This window comes from Cervus canadensis, chromosome 8, assembly GCF_019320065.1.
Source record: "Cervus canadensis isolate Bull #8, Minnesota chromosome 8, ASM1932006v1, whole genome shotgun sequence".
Taxonomy (NCBI): domain Eukaryota; kingdom Metazoa; phylum Chordata; class Mammalia; order Artiodactyla; family Cervidae; genus Cervus; species Cervus canadensis.
Genome location: NC_057393.1, coordinates 56,574,964 through 56,595,880, shown reverse-complemented (window position 1 = coordinate 56,595,880; position 20,917 = coordinate 56,574,964). Strand labels below are relative to the sequence as shown.

Below are 20,917 nucleotides of genomic sequence, written 5' to 3'. Positions count from 1 at the left end.
TCTTTCCAGCCTGTTTTCCCAGAATCAGGTTAAAGGATATATGTCTTCTGAAATCTTCCCTGGTTTCCCCTTTTCTAAGCTTTTACACTACTTTATAAGATGCACTACTCCAATTTGCACCATTATATGCTGTCTAGAACGAATTCACTCTTGTCTCATAATTCTGACTGCTCTTGAATATTTTACATGATTTTTTAAAAACTCATCTGGAAAGTTATGTGCTTTTGAGCAAAAATAACTTTGTGATTTTTATAAGCTGGGCCATTCACCTTACATTGTGAAAGACTTGGCTACAAAGTATAGTATTTAGTAGGACTGTTTTAAGTATAAAATGCCAGAAGTGTTACCTGGCCAATACATTACCTGTACCGGGGAGGCGTTTGAATAACCCCCCATGGTGATGGGGACTGAGAACTGCTCCATGAACACAGGCAATGTACCCAGCTTTCCAGGGAAGATGAAGTCAAAGAGAGACCACAGTTCTCGGAGGTTATTCTGCATTGGTGAGCCAGACAGGATGATGCGATGAGGCGTGCGAAACTATTACCGTAAAGAAAGGACTTTTCTATTAAATTCACCTTTTAACATATGATCACCAACCCTACCCAAAAACACTCCCATGCAATCCTGTCATTTAACACAACTACATATCATTTTGGTCTCCTCTAAAATGTAGACATTTTATGCAACTTCAATTCTTCAATTACACATAGATAAAAAATATACATACATAGATAATGTATATATATGGAAGAATTTTTCTTATTGTTCAAGTTGAAGACTATGGACTAGAGTTGGATGTGGTTATATTCTAACAACTGATCTGTACAAGACACATTCAGTAATATCAACAATTAGAATCTGAGAAAACATGATTAAGGGTAAGAACAAAAAGTGTTCAGCATTAAGGCAAAACATGTATTTCAAACTCCTTATGCAAAAGCACAAGGAAAGAATCCCTAAGTGTGTTATTAAAAGCAGAGAGTTTATTCTCAATGAAACATTATCCACCTGGAAACCCCCTTGTTATAAGAGGTCACACCTGTTTGCAAGCAAGGGTGATGGCAGCATTTGGATTTCGAATTTTGTGTCCCTCATCCAAGATCACATAGTGCCAGTCATGCCTGCTAATATCATCTTGCATCAGTCGAATGTAGGAGTAAGAAGTGATCAAAATCCCGTGACAATGAGCAATGTCTCGAACTAGTTTCTCCTAAAACAATGACAAAATGGCAAAGCCAGTTTTAAATAAGTTAAATGAACATGACTGTTTTTTCAATTCTTTTTTTTTTAATTAGAGGATAATTGTTTTACATGTTGTGTTGGTTTCTGCCGCACAATGTGAATCAGCCATAATTTTATATATATATACACACACACACATATCCCCTCCTTCTTAAGCCTCCCTCCCCTTCCCATCCCAAGCATGACTCTTAAAATCAACCTTTCAACCATGATACAATATAAGGCACTTTATAAATATATACATAAACATAAACGTAATACATACAACCTAGTTATGTATTATCACACTGGAAATCTACTTTATGTTTCATTAATCTGTAAGTTGTAAATGCTGATAATATTTCACTATTGTGGGGGAAGAGAGTCAAAGAAAACCAGAAAAAGATGTAACATGTAAATTGCCCAAATTTTATTTTTTAAAAATACCCTTTGTGTTAATCCGTATTAAACGTCCTTCCACTTTAAACTGGGCTTCCCTGGTGGCTCAGACAATAAAGAGTCTGCCCACAGTGCGGGAGACCTGGGTTCAATCCCTGGGTTGGGAAGATCTCCTGGAAAAGGAAATGGCAAACCACTCCAGTATTCTTGCCTGGATAATCCCATGGATGGAGGGGTCTGGCAGGCTACCATCCATGGGGTCACAAAGAGTCGGACATGACTGAGCAACTTCACTTTCACTTTTCACTTTCATATTAAACTTAAAACAAGGTAGATGAAAAATGATTTATTATTTTAAAACAAAAGCAAGAAAAGGAAGGAAAAGTCAAGGCGACAAGAAGGACAAATCCAGGGGCTCTAATGATGTGTAACATGAATTCAAGGAGGACAGAGTACAAGGGATTAAAAGAAGTGATTTTTTAAAATGATACCAAAAAATTCTGAGAAGAGCCTGGAGTCCACGGAGCAAGACACTCCTGAGTGCCAGGCGGACACAATGAAAAAGCCATACACCTAGACATATACCAACTAGATATCTGAATTCCAAAAATAAAGACAAGAGAAATGCTGTAGCTTCTAATTAAAACAAAACAGATTTTTTTAAAAAGATTCCCTTCAGAAGAAAAGGACTCTACCTGTGTTGACTATCTTTTCTGCAACACTAAAAATGTCAGAGAGCAAAGGGAAAATCTTTCCATAATTCTAAGAAGAAAGCAAAGACTCTGGAATTCTGCACTGATCCAAATTAGCAGTCATGCTTGCCAGAAAAAAATAAATTCTACCTTTAGACAGGCAAGGACAAAAAATAAACTAGCAGGAGATGGCCTAGCAATGGCATGCCACATCCAGCAGGTGCAGGGGTGCTGTTACTATAAGAACGTAGTCCCTTTGCCTGGTGGGAGCAGGGGGCTGAGGACTCCACACTCTGCACTGGAGCAGACAGCAGAGCGCCCCACCCGAGGCTCAGCACGGACGGGGGGCTCACAGCACCTCTGAGAAAGGACAGGGTCCTTACTAACCCCAACTTACAGATGACAGAACTGTGGCTTAGAGAGAGTAAATAACATTATCAGGTCACAGAGCTGGGAAGTGGTGGAGCAGGATTTGAGTGTAAAAAAGAAGCCAACTCCACAGCTAGTATTAACTAAGTATTAGGCAACACTGCCTCTTACTTAACTACGAAAGAAAATATTTTTAAGGGAAGATTACATGTAATATACTTACCAATCTTAAATTATTACAACAGTAATTAAACATTAAAATATTGTTTTAAATACTAATGAAACTGTTAAGAAAGAATATAAAATATATATATATATATATATAAAGAATCTATTTTTGCATTACTGCAAGTCCAAGTTAACAACCAAGAGTGAGAACAGGAGAAAAATAAGAGTGTACTTAAAAAAAAATCCCTTATCCAAGGCTAGAATGGGGTGTACATAGGTAATGAATACTGTTTAATTCTTTACCATGACAGAAAACAGGCTAAAGTACATTTGCAAAAGATGTAAGCCCATTTACTGATAATAGCTGGTGCTGCTGTTCAGTCACTAAGTCATGTCCAACTCTTTGTGACCCCATGGACTGCAGTCCATCAGGATCCTCCATCCACAGGATTTCCCAAGCAAGAGTACTGGAGTGGCTTGCCATTCCTTTTCCAGGAAATCTTCCCAACCCAGGGATAGAACTGGGGTCTCCTACATGACACACAGACTCTTTAACACTGGGAAGTCCTAATAATGGGAGTTTAGTCGTGTGTCTTCGGCATAAATATCTGAAAAGAAACAGATTGTAGGACTATCAAACCACTGTCAGGGAAAGAAAGGAACAGGAAATAGACAGGTGGTTTCAGACCTAACTGCAGAAGGAAATGGCAACCCACTCCAGTACTCTTGCCTGGAAAAATCCTATGGACAGAGGAGCCTGGTGGGCTACAGTCCATGGGGTCGCAAAGAGTCAGACATGACTGAGCAACTAAACTTAAAAAACTAAACTTCAGACCTAACATTTATTTTGGGGTTGCTATGTGACAGTGGGCTGACAGCAGTGACATTTTCACTAGGAGAGTGTGGCCAAAACCTAGACTGGCACTGAGAATTAAGTACATGGGAACCATTAAAGATATACCAAGGAAATGCAAACAAAAACCTGTGGGACACGGCCCCGCTTCTTAGAATTCAACATTAGAAGGGAGAGGAAGCCTAAAGGCAACTGAAAGTTTAAAAGTCAGGATCCAAAGGATCTGAGGCTTGCCATCAGTGAGCTCCTTCTGACAACTCTCAGCAGAGCCTCAGCCCACATAAAGGGCCTTGTTCCTCACACCCCACTGAGGCTGAAATCAAACCAAGCAGCCACAGCAAGGGGTGAAAAAGGGACAGTGAGACAGGAAGATAAAACCAAGAACTAGTGAAGCTTAAGGACAAAACTTTGTAGAACTGATAAAGAAAAAATGTAAACAGCTCTTCGAAAAGACCCCAAAAGAGAGAGACCTCGGTAAAGTCAGCCTGAAGAAAAGACTAACATGGCAACATGAGAAATGTTAAGAGTCACCACAGAGGCAGTGAACACAAAATATCAGCCAATGCAGTGTGCAACTTAATGCCATCTGAAACCTGACAGAGGACGCTTACTAAAAATAAATAAATTACCAAAATGGACCCAAGAAAAATGAGACAAACCAATCAGACCCGTTCTTAAGGACTTGAAAACAATGTTAAACTTTTCCCACCAGAAGTCTACTAGACCCAAGGGTTTTATGAGTGAAGTAGGTATCAATTCTGCGATTTAAATGGCTCCAAAATACAGAACAAGAAGACTAGCAAAACCCTGTTTTCAAACCTGACAGAAGCAATATACTCACATGTACCCCTCAGTAGAGATCCATTGCTTTATAAATAAAAATTTAGCACTATATTAAGTGAATAAGGCATCACAGGAGTAGAATCACTAAATATTAGGAAAACTAACATAATCATTCATATAATCATAATCATATAAATTTTATAAACTCAACGTCTTCAAAAATATTATCTTAATAAACAAGAATTAGAATATTTTAATTCAATAGAATATAAAGGGTGTAACACTGACCAAGAAAATTTTGAATGAGGAAAAGAGAGAGAAACTGTCTTACATCACACACACCTCAGGGCTCACCTGAACCTTCAGAGGTAAGAGCTGTGATACCTGGCGCCGGTAAAGGTTCGTCAAGTGAGAGCTATATCATTAACACGACACCGCTGCACCTTCTCCCTATTCACGAGCTTCAGCGCCTGCACAAAACTGCACAGAGGGAGCCATTTCCTGACTACTTTTTTTGGTACCTTATGATGAATGCACTGCCTCGACTCCACCCACTTCTCCCTGACCACAATGCTATCCATGGCCTCGGGTCCCACCACGGCAGTCAGTGTCCAGCGAAGACACGCAAGCTGTCCAGAGATACACTGCTCCACCTTGCACTCATCCCACCAGTGCTGAGATTTTCAGAAGCCAGAGGTGATTGTAACAGCTCCTCTGCACCTTAATTTTCCACTGGAATTCTGAGCAGGCAGCCATCGCAACTCTATCCCCATCTCCCCCTCCTCCCGGGAGAGCAGTGGCTGCTAGAAATCATGGAGCAGGCGGGGTGAGGGACAACAGCGAATGGACACATGGCCACGTCCTGCACCCTGAGTTCCAGGCGTGGGGCTGTGTGCACAGAGAGAAATGGGAAACAACAACTGTTTGGGGCCTGAAATACAGAAGTGAAATTACCACTCACTTTTGTAAAGTGTCCACTGCATCACAGCCAAACCCTGCCCATGTGGGTCCACTTGTTCATGACCTTGGAACTCCTAGCTGCTGAATTCACCAACTCACCACCTTCATTCCACTACACTCCAAGCAACACCACCCTGAACTGGATTCTGGACACCCCTCTACCACACTTAAACAAATGGGATGCCAAACCTCCCAGTTACGCACCACCAGAGTGATGCTTAGCTTCATGGGCATGTCTAAGAACTGAAGTTTATTTGGAAAATTCTGAGATTTAAGCTATAGCTATGGAAATACAAATTTTCTACCATATTCAGAAAGATGTATGATGATGAGTAAGAATCAAAGATGCTTTTATAAAAAGAGTAAGAAATTTGCTGAACGTCTGCATTGAAAATATAACCTCCACTTACCAGCCACTGGGTAAAAGCACATCTAAGACTATTTGTTTTCACCTGATTCCATCTTAGAATTCTGTAGCTGCCTAGACCAGAGTTTCAATAACGGTGAATTGTTGAATATTATGGAGGTCTCTATCCAAACACTTAAGACAAATCATCTCGGGCGGTTTCCAAATTAAAAGCTTGTAAAATATGTAACCTCTCCGAGTTTTTGCAATTAATAGGGTACATCTGCAATTAGCCTGACTTACTGAATGCAGTGCTGTTGTCATTAAAAGATGTCTGTGAAAGTGCTGCTGTTATTATGGGGGCTCAAGAGACCAATCCCTCCTAGAGGGCAAACAGTGGACTGGTGGAAAACAACAGCCATAAATCACACTGTCAGGCAGCGGGGAGCGCCGAGAGGAGCACAGGCACATGAAGGCCATTCACAGGAAACACAGCCCGGCAGCTTCCCAGGCAGAATTTACTGCACCTGTAATTAATTAAAATTTCCTTCAAGCTAAATCTTTAATAAACAAGGATTTGTGCTGACAATGAAGAAAAAAAGGGCCCCGGCAACATAATTTTACAATATCCCTTACAGAACAAGCGTAGCATCTATCATGTCTTGTATCAGGTGTATATGCCGTCTTGAAAGTTAATAGGAGCTAACATCACTCTGTGTTATAATTTGTGTACTTGGAGTGGATCTGAAATAGTTAGGATGCTTGAGGGACCATGTGGTCCTTTTCTACTTTTGTTATGTTTTTTCTTGACTCCCAGCTTTTTAAAAAGCCAAGTCTTTTCATGCTAGCGTTTCAGAAAACGGGCCTTTTTAAAGAACATGTGATGGCAGTCGTGCCAGATGGCTGCATCCTGGTGTGGTCTGTTCTCTGGTCACACCCTGCCTTTCCCAAAAAAGAATTTTAACATTCTATTTCACTGTATCCATTTGGAGCCAATGTACCTAGACACAAGGTGGAAAAGGTCTACATGGGAAGGATTGTGAATATTTTTTATAAAGCGAGTGTGAAGTTTCTATCTCAAGTATAATTACATTGAATCAATCAGAAACATCAAATGTCTTTTCTCAAGTACTGAGATGAAGAGGCCTACCATATTCTTTGTTTTCAATAGTAGGAATTACCTGAGTAAACATTATATGCTGGGGAGCTAAGTTTATTGTGCACCCATATGAACCCAACAAATTCTCAAAAAATTACTAAAAAAAAAAAAATACCCATTTTCAAGAGTTCAAACAAGGCTCAGAGAAGCTGAGCAACTTGCCCCAGGTCACAAAGCTATAAAATGGCAGATCCAAGATTCAAGCCCTGGCCTGGTCATTATAAAATCTATGCCTTTAAACCTTTATGTCACTACTCCATTTCCTAATCCTATGGCTCTAAATATCATGAATGGATCAAAATGATGAATCTCTTTGAATTATTAATATCAAAACTATTCCACAGTATTACCATGGCCTACAAAGCAGAGAAAGGTGAGAGAGCTTTAAAGTGACAACTTTTCAGAATATAAGCAAGACATTTCTCACTAGACAACTTCCAACAAATTGAAAAAAGGGTCCTTAATAATTAAACAAACTTTACAACATAGTGCTAAAGATGCCACTACCTGCTGTGAGTTATGAGATAAGTATTATAAAACTGTCTTCTTTTATTATCTTTTCATGTATTTTCTTTCCCCAAGAAAATGGTTAGTTTTCCAAGGCCAGTTAGAAACATCATATCCATTTTTGGCAACCCAAGTAACATCACATACCTACGATATTGTATTTACAGTTATTCAACAAATAAAGATTAATCAACTTATGTATCAAGTTTCTCTCCATTAGAAAAAGGGATCATAAAACATAATGAGAAAAGGAAAATCCTAGATTCCTAGTAAATGAGATTTCAACTGACCATTAAAGGAGATTCAGAGCCTGAAAATGTTCTTATCTGATTTGATCATTTGAAAATATTGGCCACATATTTTTTTGCATGGTTGCTGAGTATGCATTTCATAACTCAAAATTATGCTGTCAACCAAAGAGAATATTAACAAAGATAATATAGGATCACATAATGAGAGAGGTGGGAAGCTAAAAGGCAATTTAGGGAAGAAAAATGATAAATAAGTTCCATTAGAAATTGTTTGATCATTTGATATGTATTCTCTAAATGAAAAACTTTAAAAATTTTCAAAGTTTAATATCTGCCAGTTACAACAAATCTTTAGAAAAATAAGAATAATCTACTGAATATGAATAATAATTCTGGCATTATTACACTGTTAAGCTTCCCAAAGAGAAATTCTCTTCCCTTCCCTATTTTCTCCAGCACTGAATGTCCCTATCCCAGAGTGCTGCCATTTTATTTAGACAGGACAGCCATGCTTCCCCATGGAAAAGATAAATTTCAGCCTACAGGATGGAAAGGAAGTTAGACAGCAAATGTTGGCTTAGAGGACAGAACAGCACTTGCAGGATATTTGAAGTGTGATTAAGAAAAGTAAACTCTGTTGCAATTTAACATACACCTGTAAGCCAACAAGTGTGCATGGGTGGTAACAAGCATCTGTACACACAAAACAAATACAAAAGGAAGAAGCAGAGGGATCAGATGCTACTCAGTGTTTTAATCCAGAAGCCAGAGTTCTGATCTCAGAAATGTTCAGAAATAGGAATTTTGTTTCCAGAAATGAAAACAAGGCCTGTGCAGAGGAATTAACACATTTTCAATATGCTATCATCACAAGTAATAAGCTGATACTAATATTAATAATAAACAGTGTTTCTAAGTAGATAGTATGGTTTGAAAGATACAGAAGACCACCTTTTCAATCTTTTGCATAACAGCTTACATCTTTAGAGATATGAGATACTTTATAACAGAAAAGGAACTGTACAAAGAGTTAAGGGTCAGGGTAAAAACATAAGCCTTCTTACTTTTCCTCAAAACTTAAGTAAGAAACTTTCAAATTAAAGTCCTCAGTAAACCATTACGTACTAGAAAAACTATGAACAATTATATGTATGCACATATCTGTGCATAACCAGACATCTCAGAAGATGCAGATCACTGTTGAAAAAAAAAAGTGAATAATCTGTTCTTTAAGGTTTTGTTTGCCCTCCAAGCAAGTTAAGGAAGCAAGACTCGTCAACAGAGGCACTGACCAACGTCAATTCTATTTCCATTCATTAGTCAATGTATTTCGTTTGCGTGAAGGCTGCTTTTCAGGCTAACAGAGGAAATACAAGCAGGCCATGATATGGTGAAGGTGTAACAGAAAAGGCACAGAAGAACATAAAAGGATAAAGAGGAACCTGTGAAAAATGTGCTTTTTAAAGATATGCCATCAACTAATGAATTCTAGTACAGGATTCTGCAATACAAAGCATTAAGAAATGTCAAAAGACAAAGAAGTGAAAAAAGGAATCAAAAATATTTTACAAGGGTGATAACAAGATAGTTACAATTTAGCTTGACTAGAAAAATGATTGAAACTTATTTTCATAAAATAAAAAAAACACTGCTAAAAAAACACTTTTTAAAAACTGCAGCGTTTACCTCACTTCATTAATTATTTCAACTCACTTGTTTTCCATTTATCGTTTAAAATTCAGGGCAAAGTCAGCTGGTTTCAACAACAGCTAGTAAAAGCAAGATTCCACCTCACCAAACCTGAGCTACCAAATTATAGATACTCCTGTTTCACTTCTATCAAAAGCTCTGCTTACTCATGATCATGAACAAATGGGAATTTGGAGGAAAGGGGGTCTTGGCAGAATTACAAAGACATTAGAGCTTAGTGGCTCACATGTACTTAACTCAGCAAGGCAAACATTCACCAGCCCTCTCAGCTGGCACTGCTTTCATTAGGGCATGAAGACCTCACTCAAGAGCTATGAAAATCAGCAGAGAAGAACTCATAACAAACTGCCACTGCTCATCTACAGAGTAATGTACTCTACTGCAAACCCCAGTGAAAATGTGTAATTATCATCTATTCAGCTATAGGGGCACTTGGGATGCAAAAATGATGAAGACATAGTCTCCACTCTGCAGAACTTACAGTCTAGATGATAGACAGAAATAAGAATTAAAAAAGCATAATACAAGCTATCTACGCTACCCATAGAAGAACAGATGATAAACTTCCTTTTTGATGATGTGGCTAAAACAACAGTAAATGAAGAAATGCCACCTTCAAAGAACAGTGATTATACTTAAATGGCAATCAAGGATTCAGACAACAAAAAGCAACTTAATTAACTAAAAGGCAATAATACAAATAACGAAAATCTCAAAATGGCAGGCTGTTCTTTTGCTCATTAAAAACACATTTTAAACGCATGTTAACAAATGCCTTTACTGATTAAAATACTAATTACATTTTGTACCTACTTTCCTAAAACTGTTTAAAGCCAGTAATGCCTCAAATCCAGCCAGTTAACTATTGCATAAGGCCCTTGATTTCTGGTCCCACTCAGGGTATCAGGCTTGTGTTTCACTGGACAAGAACATGTCTTATCATCACCATGGGCTGTTAGAATGATAAAGCCTACATTCATAACTGTTCTGAAAATACAGAGTTCTAAATTGAATCGAACATTAAATGCATGAAAGAAATATCAGAACATACATCTGAGAGATAAATGGATCAAAGCAAAAACAATCATGTAAAATGGAAGGTTTTAAAACAAAAACAAGCAAAAAGGTATTGAAGTATTGTAATGTTACCTTTTTGTGGGTAAAGGACCCCGTTTCGTGCAGAATTGCCACTCTGAATGGAGGCCACCACGTGTGAAATTCCTTCACCCACTGATGCATCACCGTTGTTGGACAGACAATTATGGTCGGACCCAACCCCTCGAACCTGCACCCAAAATGTCCAAGAGGAAAAGACAACCATGAATGATAGTATACGGATGATTAACTGCCAAAACATGAAAAAAGAAACAAACAAAACTTTACAGCTCGAAAAAGAAAATCCTACTGAGGATAAATCCACCTAGTGAAATCCCTACAACCCATTCATCAATGAGTGGATGCATGTATTAACAGGAACCACCAGCTAATATGTTAAAAATATCATCTACAGTAAAGTAAATCAAACAAAAACTACCTAACAAGGAAATTTTTCTCTCTTCTTCTATTTCAGATTAGTGAAGGCATATATGGTATATATCAACCTAGGTGAACATAAGAACATATTCAATCAGTTTGAAGCTTTATAGTTTTCATCCACAGGATTTCACTGAGTCTCACAGCCCTGGGAGGCCAGCAGGATAAGAATCCTGCAGTGTCCAGGCTGCTGAAGGTTGGTGTGCCCAAGGTGCCACGGTTACCAGGAGATGGAGTAACACCTCAAGTCAGTCTTCTGAAAGCTGCAGCCTACTTTTGCACTACATCACTTCTCCATGTGATACAAAACCAGTGGGTGAGCACCAGTGACCATTTCTCCCAGAAAGCCCCAGTCAACGGAGTTCAAGCGTCACAGTTTTCGTGGAAAGCAGCTGAGCGTTACATAGCAAGAGCCTTAACAACAGCCGCGTGTTGACCAAACAATCCCAAGACAAACATTCGTGTACCAAGATACACACTGTAGCATTCTCTGTACTGCAGAAAAAGTGGGCGCTACCTGAACATCTGTAAATAAGAGACAGGCTAAATAAACCATCCTATTTCTTTACTACTGCACAGGCAAGTAGCTAGGAGCACTGCCTAGGTCTGAACCCCAGCTCTGCACACACTAATGGAACTTCAGTTTCTCATCTTAAAATGGGAACAACAGCCAGTTATATGAAGTTTAAATCAATAACTATAAAGTGCTTAGAACAGTATATAGTAAATACTATTAGGATTTGTTAAGACAGAATATATCATATAACCATTAAAATCGTCTTTGAAGAATATGTAACACCTGGGAAATGTTTCGAGGTCTTTCTAAAAACCACATAATGTATGGAATCATTCCAATTCATTTACACACAGGGAGCCAGAAAACTGGTCATGGCCACTGTGTCAACATCCATCTCTCCCCCTTTTCCTTCCGGACAGAACAACTGTGTGCAGGTGTCCCCTCTTCCTTCCCAGACATGTACTTGATGGGACTCTGACCACTGTCTGGTTACGGCAAAGAGGGAAGGCGCCGGAAACAGTTCATCTGCGGCCTGTTAGCACACAGCATTCCCCTAGAGATGCTCACCAGTCCACTGAGGGGCCTGGGAAGACTGGCTGGCTCATGGTAAGGAAGCACTTATGCTCTAGGTCAGGGATAGTGTCATCTCTCAGTCTCTCCTGCTGCATGTGAACAAGGAAAGAAGAGCCCAGCAGCCACTGGCGGTTGAGTTACTGTGCAGAGAGATCTTATGACCACAAAAAGAATTGGCCTCAGGAAAACCTGGGCCCCCGAGGAGACCACTGGGCTGCTTCTGATCACGCTGTGTCTACAATCTACCTCCTTGGTAGGTTCCTAGATGTATCACATGTTATGTAAACATTTAACCCAAACGGAAGTCAGGATTTTTTTTACTGGCAGTCAAAATATCCTGATCCATACGACACCACAGGCACCTGACTGAACCAGTACCCTTCTGCCCGCTTTCCTACATGTCCACATGGAACCATGTCTGAGCCCAGAGCCCCACCACATCAACGCTTCTACTACTCCACCTTCAGTCCTGCTAAGAGACGGGTGTCAGTCGGCGCAGAACATGAAACCCGCCAAAGTCAAACTGGCTATGGGAATCTCTTCAACACCAGACTCACACTCAGCCACCAGAGGCAACCAGGAGCCGAGACTGACAGAGGACACTGGAGCCTACATCGCCTACCTCTCACTCTGCAGCAGTCACTGGCGATTTTTAAACTGTCATGCTCTGTCCCCTGCCTATTTCTGCCCACAAGGATGCTGACTATCTGAAGCTATCCACTGCACACACTTTCCCCATGCTACCATCTCACTAACCCTCAGTTTCAATCACTCTGTTCACACTGGTAACGTGAATCTAGGTCTCCAGCCCCAGTCTCTTTTCTGAGCTCCAAAGTACCATTTGCCTGGATGTCCAACTACTGGCTGGTCTCTCCACTCAGATGTCCCCACAGTACCACACGTCATCCTCCCCCGAACTGTCCCCACTCCGAGGTTTCCTAATCCAATGGAAAGAACTGTCACCCATTCTCCAGGAACCCTCAGTGGAAACCCAGGCCTCTGCCCACTCCTATTCTTCACCGCATCCAACCGATACAGAGTTCATACCACATACACTTCCTCTCTGGATCACTCTGTCTCTCCACTGTTAACACTCCCCTTCTGGCCACTATCATCTCTTACCCAGGACACTGCACTTTCTAGCACCACCTTTTTAAGAAAGCATAATCAGAATGCCTCATCCCTTTGCTTAAGAGCCTTTTCATGTTTCTCCCTTACTCTTGAGACAGTCCAAACACCTCACCCTGCTGTATGAGACCACGAGGATCTGACCTCGGGCCACCTCTTCAGCATCACCTCTCTCCAGAGCCCTCATCCTGACCGGCCCCTCACAGTTCAGCACCCCTCCCTGCCAGCACTCTTTTCTCACCAAGTGTAGACTCCTCTGACCTCTCAGCCTTCACCTTGTCCCTTCTTTCCCTCTTATTTCAACCACCCTCAACCTGCCCTTCAGCCCTCAACTTCCTCCCTTCCTGTCCCTTTCTCTCCAGGTAGGTTAAGGACCCTTCCTTGGTACATCCACACTACTTAGGACTCCGCATTAACCCTGCCATAATATATATCACCCTTTGTGTGTGTGTGTGTGTGTGTCTGTGTGTGTGCGCACATGCATGTGTGTGCAGGACATCCTTTCTAAGCTCCTTCACAGTACAGGGGTAGCTTCTTCTTTAAATGATCTCAATGTCTAGATCACAGAAGGCAATGAAAGAATATTGGCTTTTTTAATGAAAACTTCTTTTAAAAGGTTGAAAGAAAATTATATTGAAACATTAAAAGAGATTATTTTTGAGTTGGAGATCATGGTTGACTTTTTTTTTTTGCTACAGTTCAATAAATGATTCTCAAACTTAAAATTTTTTTTTGTAAACTAAACCACACAGCACTGGAAATAGTAAAAATTATCTGCACAACTGAAAAATACTTTGTAATTCTGTAGAAAAACAAGCTACAACCTAAATAAGGCTGACCCTTTTACTCCAATGTAACAAAATACCGCCACCCATTTCTAAATCCTCCCAACCTTCAGCTAGTTACTGCCCCTGCCCCTCTGCTCCAGAGAATGGGCTCAGATCACAAGAAGCCAGGAGCTGACAGCTCCTGAAGAATTCCCAGCAATGTCTCAGCGTCCCCCCAAGGGCAGGTCCCCTCAAACTCCTTGGGAAGAGTACAGCTCAGCCCTGGCCCCTTCTGTGACAATACTCCCTAAAAGGATTAAACACAGCAATTTCTTATATCCTTCAAGAGCAATTAGAGAGCTATCAATATGCACATACTGTCTAAAATATTTAAAAACAAACTCACTTTCAAATAAGCATAAATACATACATATGTTTTTTGCAGGTCATACAGCATTTTGAGGTCATATAAAAGGCCATACTCCTTTTATAACATGGTCGCTGTCAACTGCTACAATATTATTTAAGGCCAACATTTTATTCTGGCTTAACATCTGTCTGGCATTATTATGCCCTTCAATTTCTACCATTCTTTTAGGAAACTATGGAGGTTTTCACACAGAGTGGGAATCCAGGAGCAGACCTAGACTGCTCCGGAACCACAGAAGGGGCAATCACATCCATTAACAATCACATCAACTGTACCACCCTTCTCCAATCCTCAATACCAGTGAGATGATCTTAAGAAAGGGCTAAATGTACTAGAGCAATTAAGTACCAATTACCAAACTGGCTACAGTTTCTTTCATCTTTGATTATCATTGATTACCTAATAAGTTTACAAGACAATACCTCCATGGTCAAATATTTCAACCTGCAGGATAGAAATCTGCCACTGATAGCCTTGAACTTATCAGGTATTACAAAGTAAAAATATTTACCTTTGAAAGTTTACTAACTTTTTCAGGCCATTTATTTGTAATTAGGAATTTCCTAAGTGATATCCAAGACTTCACAGTATTAACTGAAGTTTGAAAGGTTAACCATTTATTTCTTCTCCATCATAAAGTTCAGGGGCCTATCATTATAATATGAATGGCAAAGAGAAAAGTATATAGTGTATACATTAGGAACTGGGAAAACAACCAGTATAGATTTTTATTAACCACATGTAAGTATGCTTTTCCTTCTTTTTAAAAGACATTACATATAAAACACATTTAAGAAACAAAAATAAAAAACTTCTTTTTACCATTAAGTTCCTTCTTGGTACCCCAGAGACATCCATGGTTTCAGGATCATTGACCTTAAAATTACAATACTAAGACCATTCAAATAAAAGCCCCGAAATCTATAGCTTGCAAGAGTTCAGAGGAAATTTACACAGCCCATGAAGCAATGCTGGCTCATGCAGAACTTGGTTTGACTATACACCCGACTATTTCTCTTTAGGACATAAACCTAGAGGAAGACTCCAAGTTCACCTAATTTCAGAGAAGGACATGCTATAAAATTGTGAGAAAAATGTTACAGTTTGCCCTGGTACAGGCACAGAGAAGAGACCAAGCTCCTCTGAACACCTCTATTCACAGAGACCAGTCGTTTGGCTGATATATAACTGCATTCTGGGAAGCCACTTCTACCAATACTATCTTAACAAAGATGATCTGGGCTATAATCCAACATGCCACACTATTTCATTATGGAAAAAAGGAGATGCACATTGATAGTTAATTGATTACAGCTGCTGCTCATTATTAGCCCACAGTTCACTCCTAGTTGGATTGTCACCACTCAAGAGAACATGTTTTAATTTTTCGATCAAAACTACACTGCAGGGATGATTTTAGGTTTCCCAGGCCCAGCGTATTAGACCCCACACAAGTTTCATGATAATAGGAAAAGAAGGGAAGAAAAGAGATGGGAAATAAGAAAATCCCAGAAATCATTTAAGGAAAGAAAGATAGTCTTAGAAACTATCTAGGGCAGCTTGGGGCATTCTAGTTATCAAAACCAAACCAAAACAAACGAGAAATGCAGAGGCAAGCCAACCAAACAGCTTGTTTAGAACAGAGAAAGCACTTTACAAATGGTAAATTAATGATATACCTAGGTAAGAAAACACTAAATGCCCATTTTCAACTTTGACTTTTCCATTGGGATGGAATGTTTTCACATGAAATGTAGTAGAATTTCAGTATTGGAAGAAAAAAACTCTGCTTCAACACTTTATTGTAGTAACAACAAAACATTTAATATTTAAAAATCTCCCAATATATTTTTCCCTTCCTACAACTGTGTAAGTATTTCTAAAATATCCTAAAACTTTAAGTACTGCTCATGGGATGTGCTGATCTGCTAAATTAATGAGAAGAGTAAGGAATAAAAACAAAGCAAAAAACTCTGAAGATTAAAATAAAAAGTTCTTTACTTAACACGTTATGGTTTGTATTTGACCCACTCCAATAATCTTGCCTGGAGAATCCCATGGACAGAGGAGCCTAGCGGGCTACAGTCCATAGGATCACAAAGAATTGGACACGACTGAAGTAACTTAATCCACAACACACACAACATTCCACTAAACATTTCTCTGTTGATGAACCAGAGTGTAAACAGTCACTTTTCTGCTGTGGCTGACTTCAGGCACACTAACACTCTTTTAAAGGGGTCGTCAAATCACATCCTGTGACTGCCTGGGGTTTCTACGACGTAAGTGTCTGGTAAATATCTTGCTGTTACTCATTAGGTAAAGCCTATTAGAATCCAAGGAGCTGCTGGATTATCTGGGTTTAAAATTAAATATTCCACATAATTCATCTAGCACTAATTGATTTACATAATTCATCTACCATTACTGATTTACATAAAAAGTCAACTTATAGCTTAAATATGGAAATGCTCATTGAATTTCAAGATAAACTATTTCAGTCCTACCACAAAGAACAAGCATAGCTTAAATGTTTATTCTTTCAGAAGATTAAAGTTTTAATAATTTGAATTCCTAAAGAAAATAAAGATTACAACCAAAAAATAGTTTTCTATCATTTTATATTTCTATCATTTAGACTTTGACTTTCAAATTTATATAAAGTTCTTAAAGACTGGGAGAGTAGGGAGAAAGCATAGTGAGCAGACAAGCATGTAATGTCATTAAAAAAAAAAAAAGCACTATCTACAAATGCTATCACGTGTAATGATTACAAAAGAAATCCTCCAAAGATTCAACTTTCCCCATGAATAGACTTTGTACTTACTGTAATGCTCACCTGGTCTCCTGCCAGAACAAATATTTTAATGTAAAATTTAATAAATGGAACTAAAGGTATTACATCTAATTTAAAATTCCATATTGTGTAAACTATTGATATTAACATAATTGAGTTTGTAAACAATCCATTTGTAGAAGCTAACCTTAGACACTGTATTGACCCAAAATATCTAGTGGGGCTCATCTGCAAAATGAAGCATCAATGCCTGGAATTCATTAAAAGTGTTACATGTTTAATTTCTCCTGCCCTACAGCTCCATTGTCTCGTAAAAATTTTCCTTTGATGTCCCCCACTAAAAGAATTAAAGGAATATTGTAATTGAAATGTCATCAATAATTCACAAGACCCTCCTCCACAGCAATACATCTGATGAAATATTAATTGAGCTCCACAGACTGACAGTCTGCAGAGGAGCACTTGCCTGTAATTTGAACCACGAGTCCTGATCTTGCTGTAGCTCAGACCTGCCAAGAAGGCAATTATCTGGATGGTCTTGCCCAATCCCATTTCGTCTCCCAGAATCCCTCCTGCCTGCTGGCAGTGCAATTCCCACAGCCACCTAACACCTGTCTGCTGGTACCTACAACAACAAACACCAACAAGAAAAAGAAAATGGCAAATGGTGGGTAATACAGATCATAACAGAAAGTACTCATGAATTAATCATTTAGCGAGGTTCTAGTACCAGTCAGAGAAACATGCCGGATGTGTGTTTTACATGAGTATTATATTTATAAGGTCATACATTTTTGATTACCTAAGGCATAAAATCACACATTTTTCTTTACAGAACATTAACACATTTCTAATTAAACTGATAGATAGGGTAATTAGGGACTATTTCATTTCTTTTTCAACATTAGAAATAGCCTGGTAAACAAGCATAAACTTATTATCTTTTATTCAATATCTTCCTGAAAAAAAAACTCACAATGTTTTTTAGTTATATAAAGTTCTGATAATTTTTCTATGAAAAGATGCATTAACATTTACTTTTCCAATCTGAACAGCATAAAAAAGCAAGACAAAGAAGACTACAATTTATAGTATATACTGTTGAAAAGTCACTTGGTAATCATATTATCTTTTTATAGGAAAAATTAAATTTTAAGGCCATAAACAAGTCTAAAGAATAGGGCTAATCACAAAATTAGTACATAACAGATGAGTCTGTCATATTACTAGCAGAGGCAAAAAAAAACCAAAAACAGTTTAAAGGCTCAAAAACACAAAAGGTATTTTAATATTTTAAAGTAGAACTTGATTCAGTGACTTTATCATAGATACAAAGGTCAGTGCTATTAAAATTTTAAATAAATTTTAAGCTTGATTTTAAATAAGTAAAGGTCAAATAGAAATAATACACTTCCCCCTAAAAAGAAGAGAGGGTTGGTATTTGCCCTTTCCCATCAATGGTATGTTTAATGCAATAATCTAAAAGTGAAGTTTAAAAAGGAAAAAAGCAAAACGCATTTCTGAGAATGAAAGAAATATTTAACACTACGGAGTGGCATGAAGATTATATGCCAAATTTAAAAATCTAAAGGAAAAAGCACCTAAAAGACAATGAAAGCTAAAGATTTTTTTTTCCCTCCCAAAGAAAATACCAAGGATAGTGAGATGGCTACTCCAAAAGAAGGCGATTTTGTTGTTTTACTCCCCAAATGTTTACTCTTTGGTACATGGTATCTCTACCTAAAATCTCACGGATTTCAGTCTCTGTGAAACTAGTTTTACTCTTCTCTCAGTAAGTATGTCATTGTTAACTTTCCCCCAGTATTTTGAAAATCAGCTGTGGAAAAAAATGTAGTCCAAAAAGTTCCCCAAAAAACTGATGTACGTTCACAATCCACTAAATTCCAGTCAACCAGCCTCCTTTTACTGAGGTACAAAACTAGGGGGCCAACTCCTCTGGGAAGAACAGGGGCCAAAATCTCCCAGAGGTCATTCCAAAGCTTTCCCACTACATGACACTGTCTCCACCCAACACGGCTCCGATCCCTCTCTGTTTGGGGCCAATCAACTGAAAGAACCTAGAGAGGGACAATCAAGAAACAATGAAAGGAGTACCAAAGGGTGACCAGCATGGTATCCAGGGGGAGTTAGGGCATCCGGATTCTAGGTGACCCATGAGAGGCAGAGAGTGTGCTCAATGTCTCCTCATCTACAGATACAATTTCCAAGGTCATCCAAACAACATACGGTTGTGTATATAAGAAGTTGATTAACACTAAAGAAATGACTTAAGGAAAAACACCCACTAGGCAGCCTTGTAAATCACCTCACTACATGGAAATCCCTAACCACACCTGGGGACATTGTGCAAAGATGGCGAAGAACAGATGCCTCTTTCTCTGAAGGCCCTTGGGCTGCATCAGCACACTGGATGGTAGGCACGCATCACTGGATGAGCACTGCCGGGACTGGGCTCTGATTCCAGCAGTGTCACTAACTGACTCAGGTTTTATTGCTTTAATTTCCTTAATAATAAAACACTGTAAAACAATTCCATACTTTAAATGAAAGCAGGCTATGGAATTCAGTTTTCAGAACATTTGAAAACATAAAAATTACTCTTCAGGAAAAGTTAAAGATTTTTACAAACTGCTGTAAAAGAGTAACAAAATTACTATACTCTGCTTCCCCCATGAGACTGAAGCACCACAAAAGAGCCACAGATAATTGGTGTATTTTGGCACTGTCACATTAACCTAAGACTGCATTTACTAGTGTGGCTAAAAGTAAGGTCAAAAGATTGAATTTTGTCACTTGATTGCTAAATCACAGAGTCCAATATGTTTGTTGAGTAAATTTTCAAAACAGAATTTCAAAAGTTAACCAGGATGGTGCAGCAAATAGCACTTAAATAGATAACAGCATCTGCTGACTCCTTTGTGTACAAATATATCCTGTTAATTTCATTCCACAGAGTGTGGTAAATACGGTAAAAATATATCTACAGCTTAAAATTAAATTGGCCTGGCTAAAACTTAATCATGAAAGAAAAATGGAGACTCTGACAATGACGCTACATTTTTTTTCATATAGCAGAATAAAAGAAACAGAAGTTTTGTAACATTTGAAATATTGAAAATTCTGCTTCTGAGAGATGAAAAATGAAAATAAATATTTTCAAGGAATGTGTAATTGAGACAAAATTTTTTTCAACATGTATTTACACTAACTACAATAAGGCTAACAGTCAATACACTGAATCTGATACACTCTTAATAATAAGTAAAGTTTAGTTCTATTAACCCTGAAATTTCTTTGCTAGAAAGTCCCACATTTAGACAAAAATGCACATTCAACTTCATTCTTGAGGGTATTTGCCAAATCACTTAACACTCACATAGAAGTATCCTGTCTTCATTAAGTTAATCTGTAACCTGGGTATTCCTTCCGCTAGTACAACACAGATACTATTTGGCCTGTTTCTCAGTAAGAAATCACTTTAGAGAAGATGAAAAGAGTTGCCAATAAATATTATCTCTATTTATATTTCCATAGTTAATTTTCATTTGGGAAAAGCAACAGCCAAAGTAGCCACTTCTACGGGCTACTCCAAAACATCTGCAAAAATTTATAGAGATTCCCTACAGTTCTTCTTTATAGTTCTGTCCAGTATAGCCAACCCAACCAAGATATTTCACATCTTTAGCATTCAGTTTTCTTATATGTTCATTGGGATAAAATAACTACTCCC

At 38.5% G+C, this 20,917-nt stretch overlaps 1 protein-coding gene across 2 annotated transcripts in view; it reads right to left on the bottom strand.

Annotated features, from left to right (window-relative positions):
• ERCC6 (ERCC excision repair 6, chromatin remodeling factor) overlaps window positions 1-20,917 on the bottom strand; it is a 72,443-nt gene that overhangs the window by 19,742 nt on the left and 31,784 nt on the right. For both annotated transcript variants that reach the window (XM_043476336.1, XM_043476337.1), the window contains exons 7-10: window positions 17,633-17,791; window positions 10,571-10,706; window positions 1,043-1,213; window positions 364-540 (exon numbers count right to left, since the gene is read on the bottom strand). In XM_043476336.1, coding sequence (XP_043332271.1) covers window positions 364-540; window positions 1,043-1,213; window positions 10,571-10,706; window positions 17,633-17,791 — 643 coding nt within the window. The remainder of the gene's footprint in view (window positions 1-363; window positions 541-1,042; window positions 1,214-10,570; window positions 10,707-17,632; window positions 17,792-20,917) is intronic.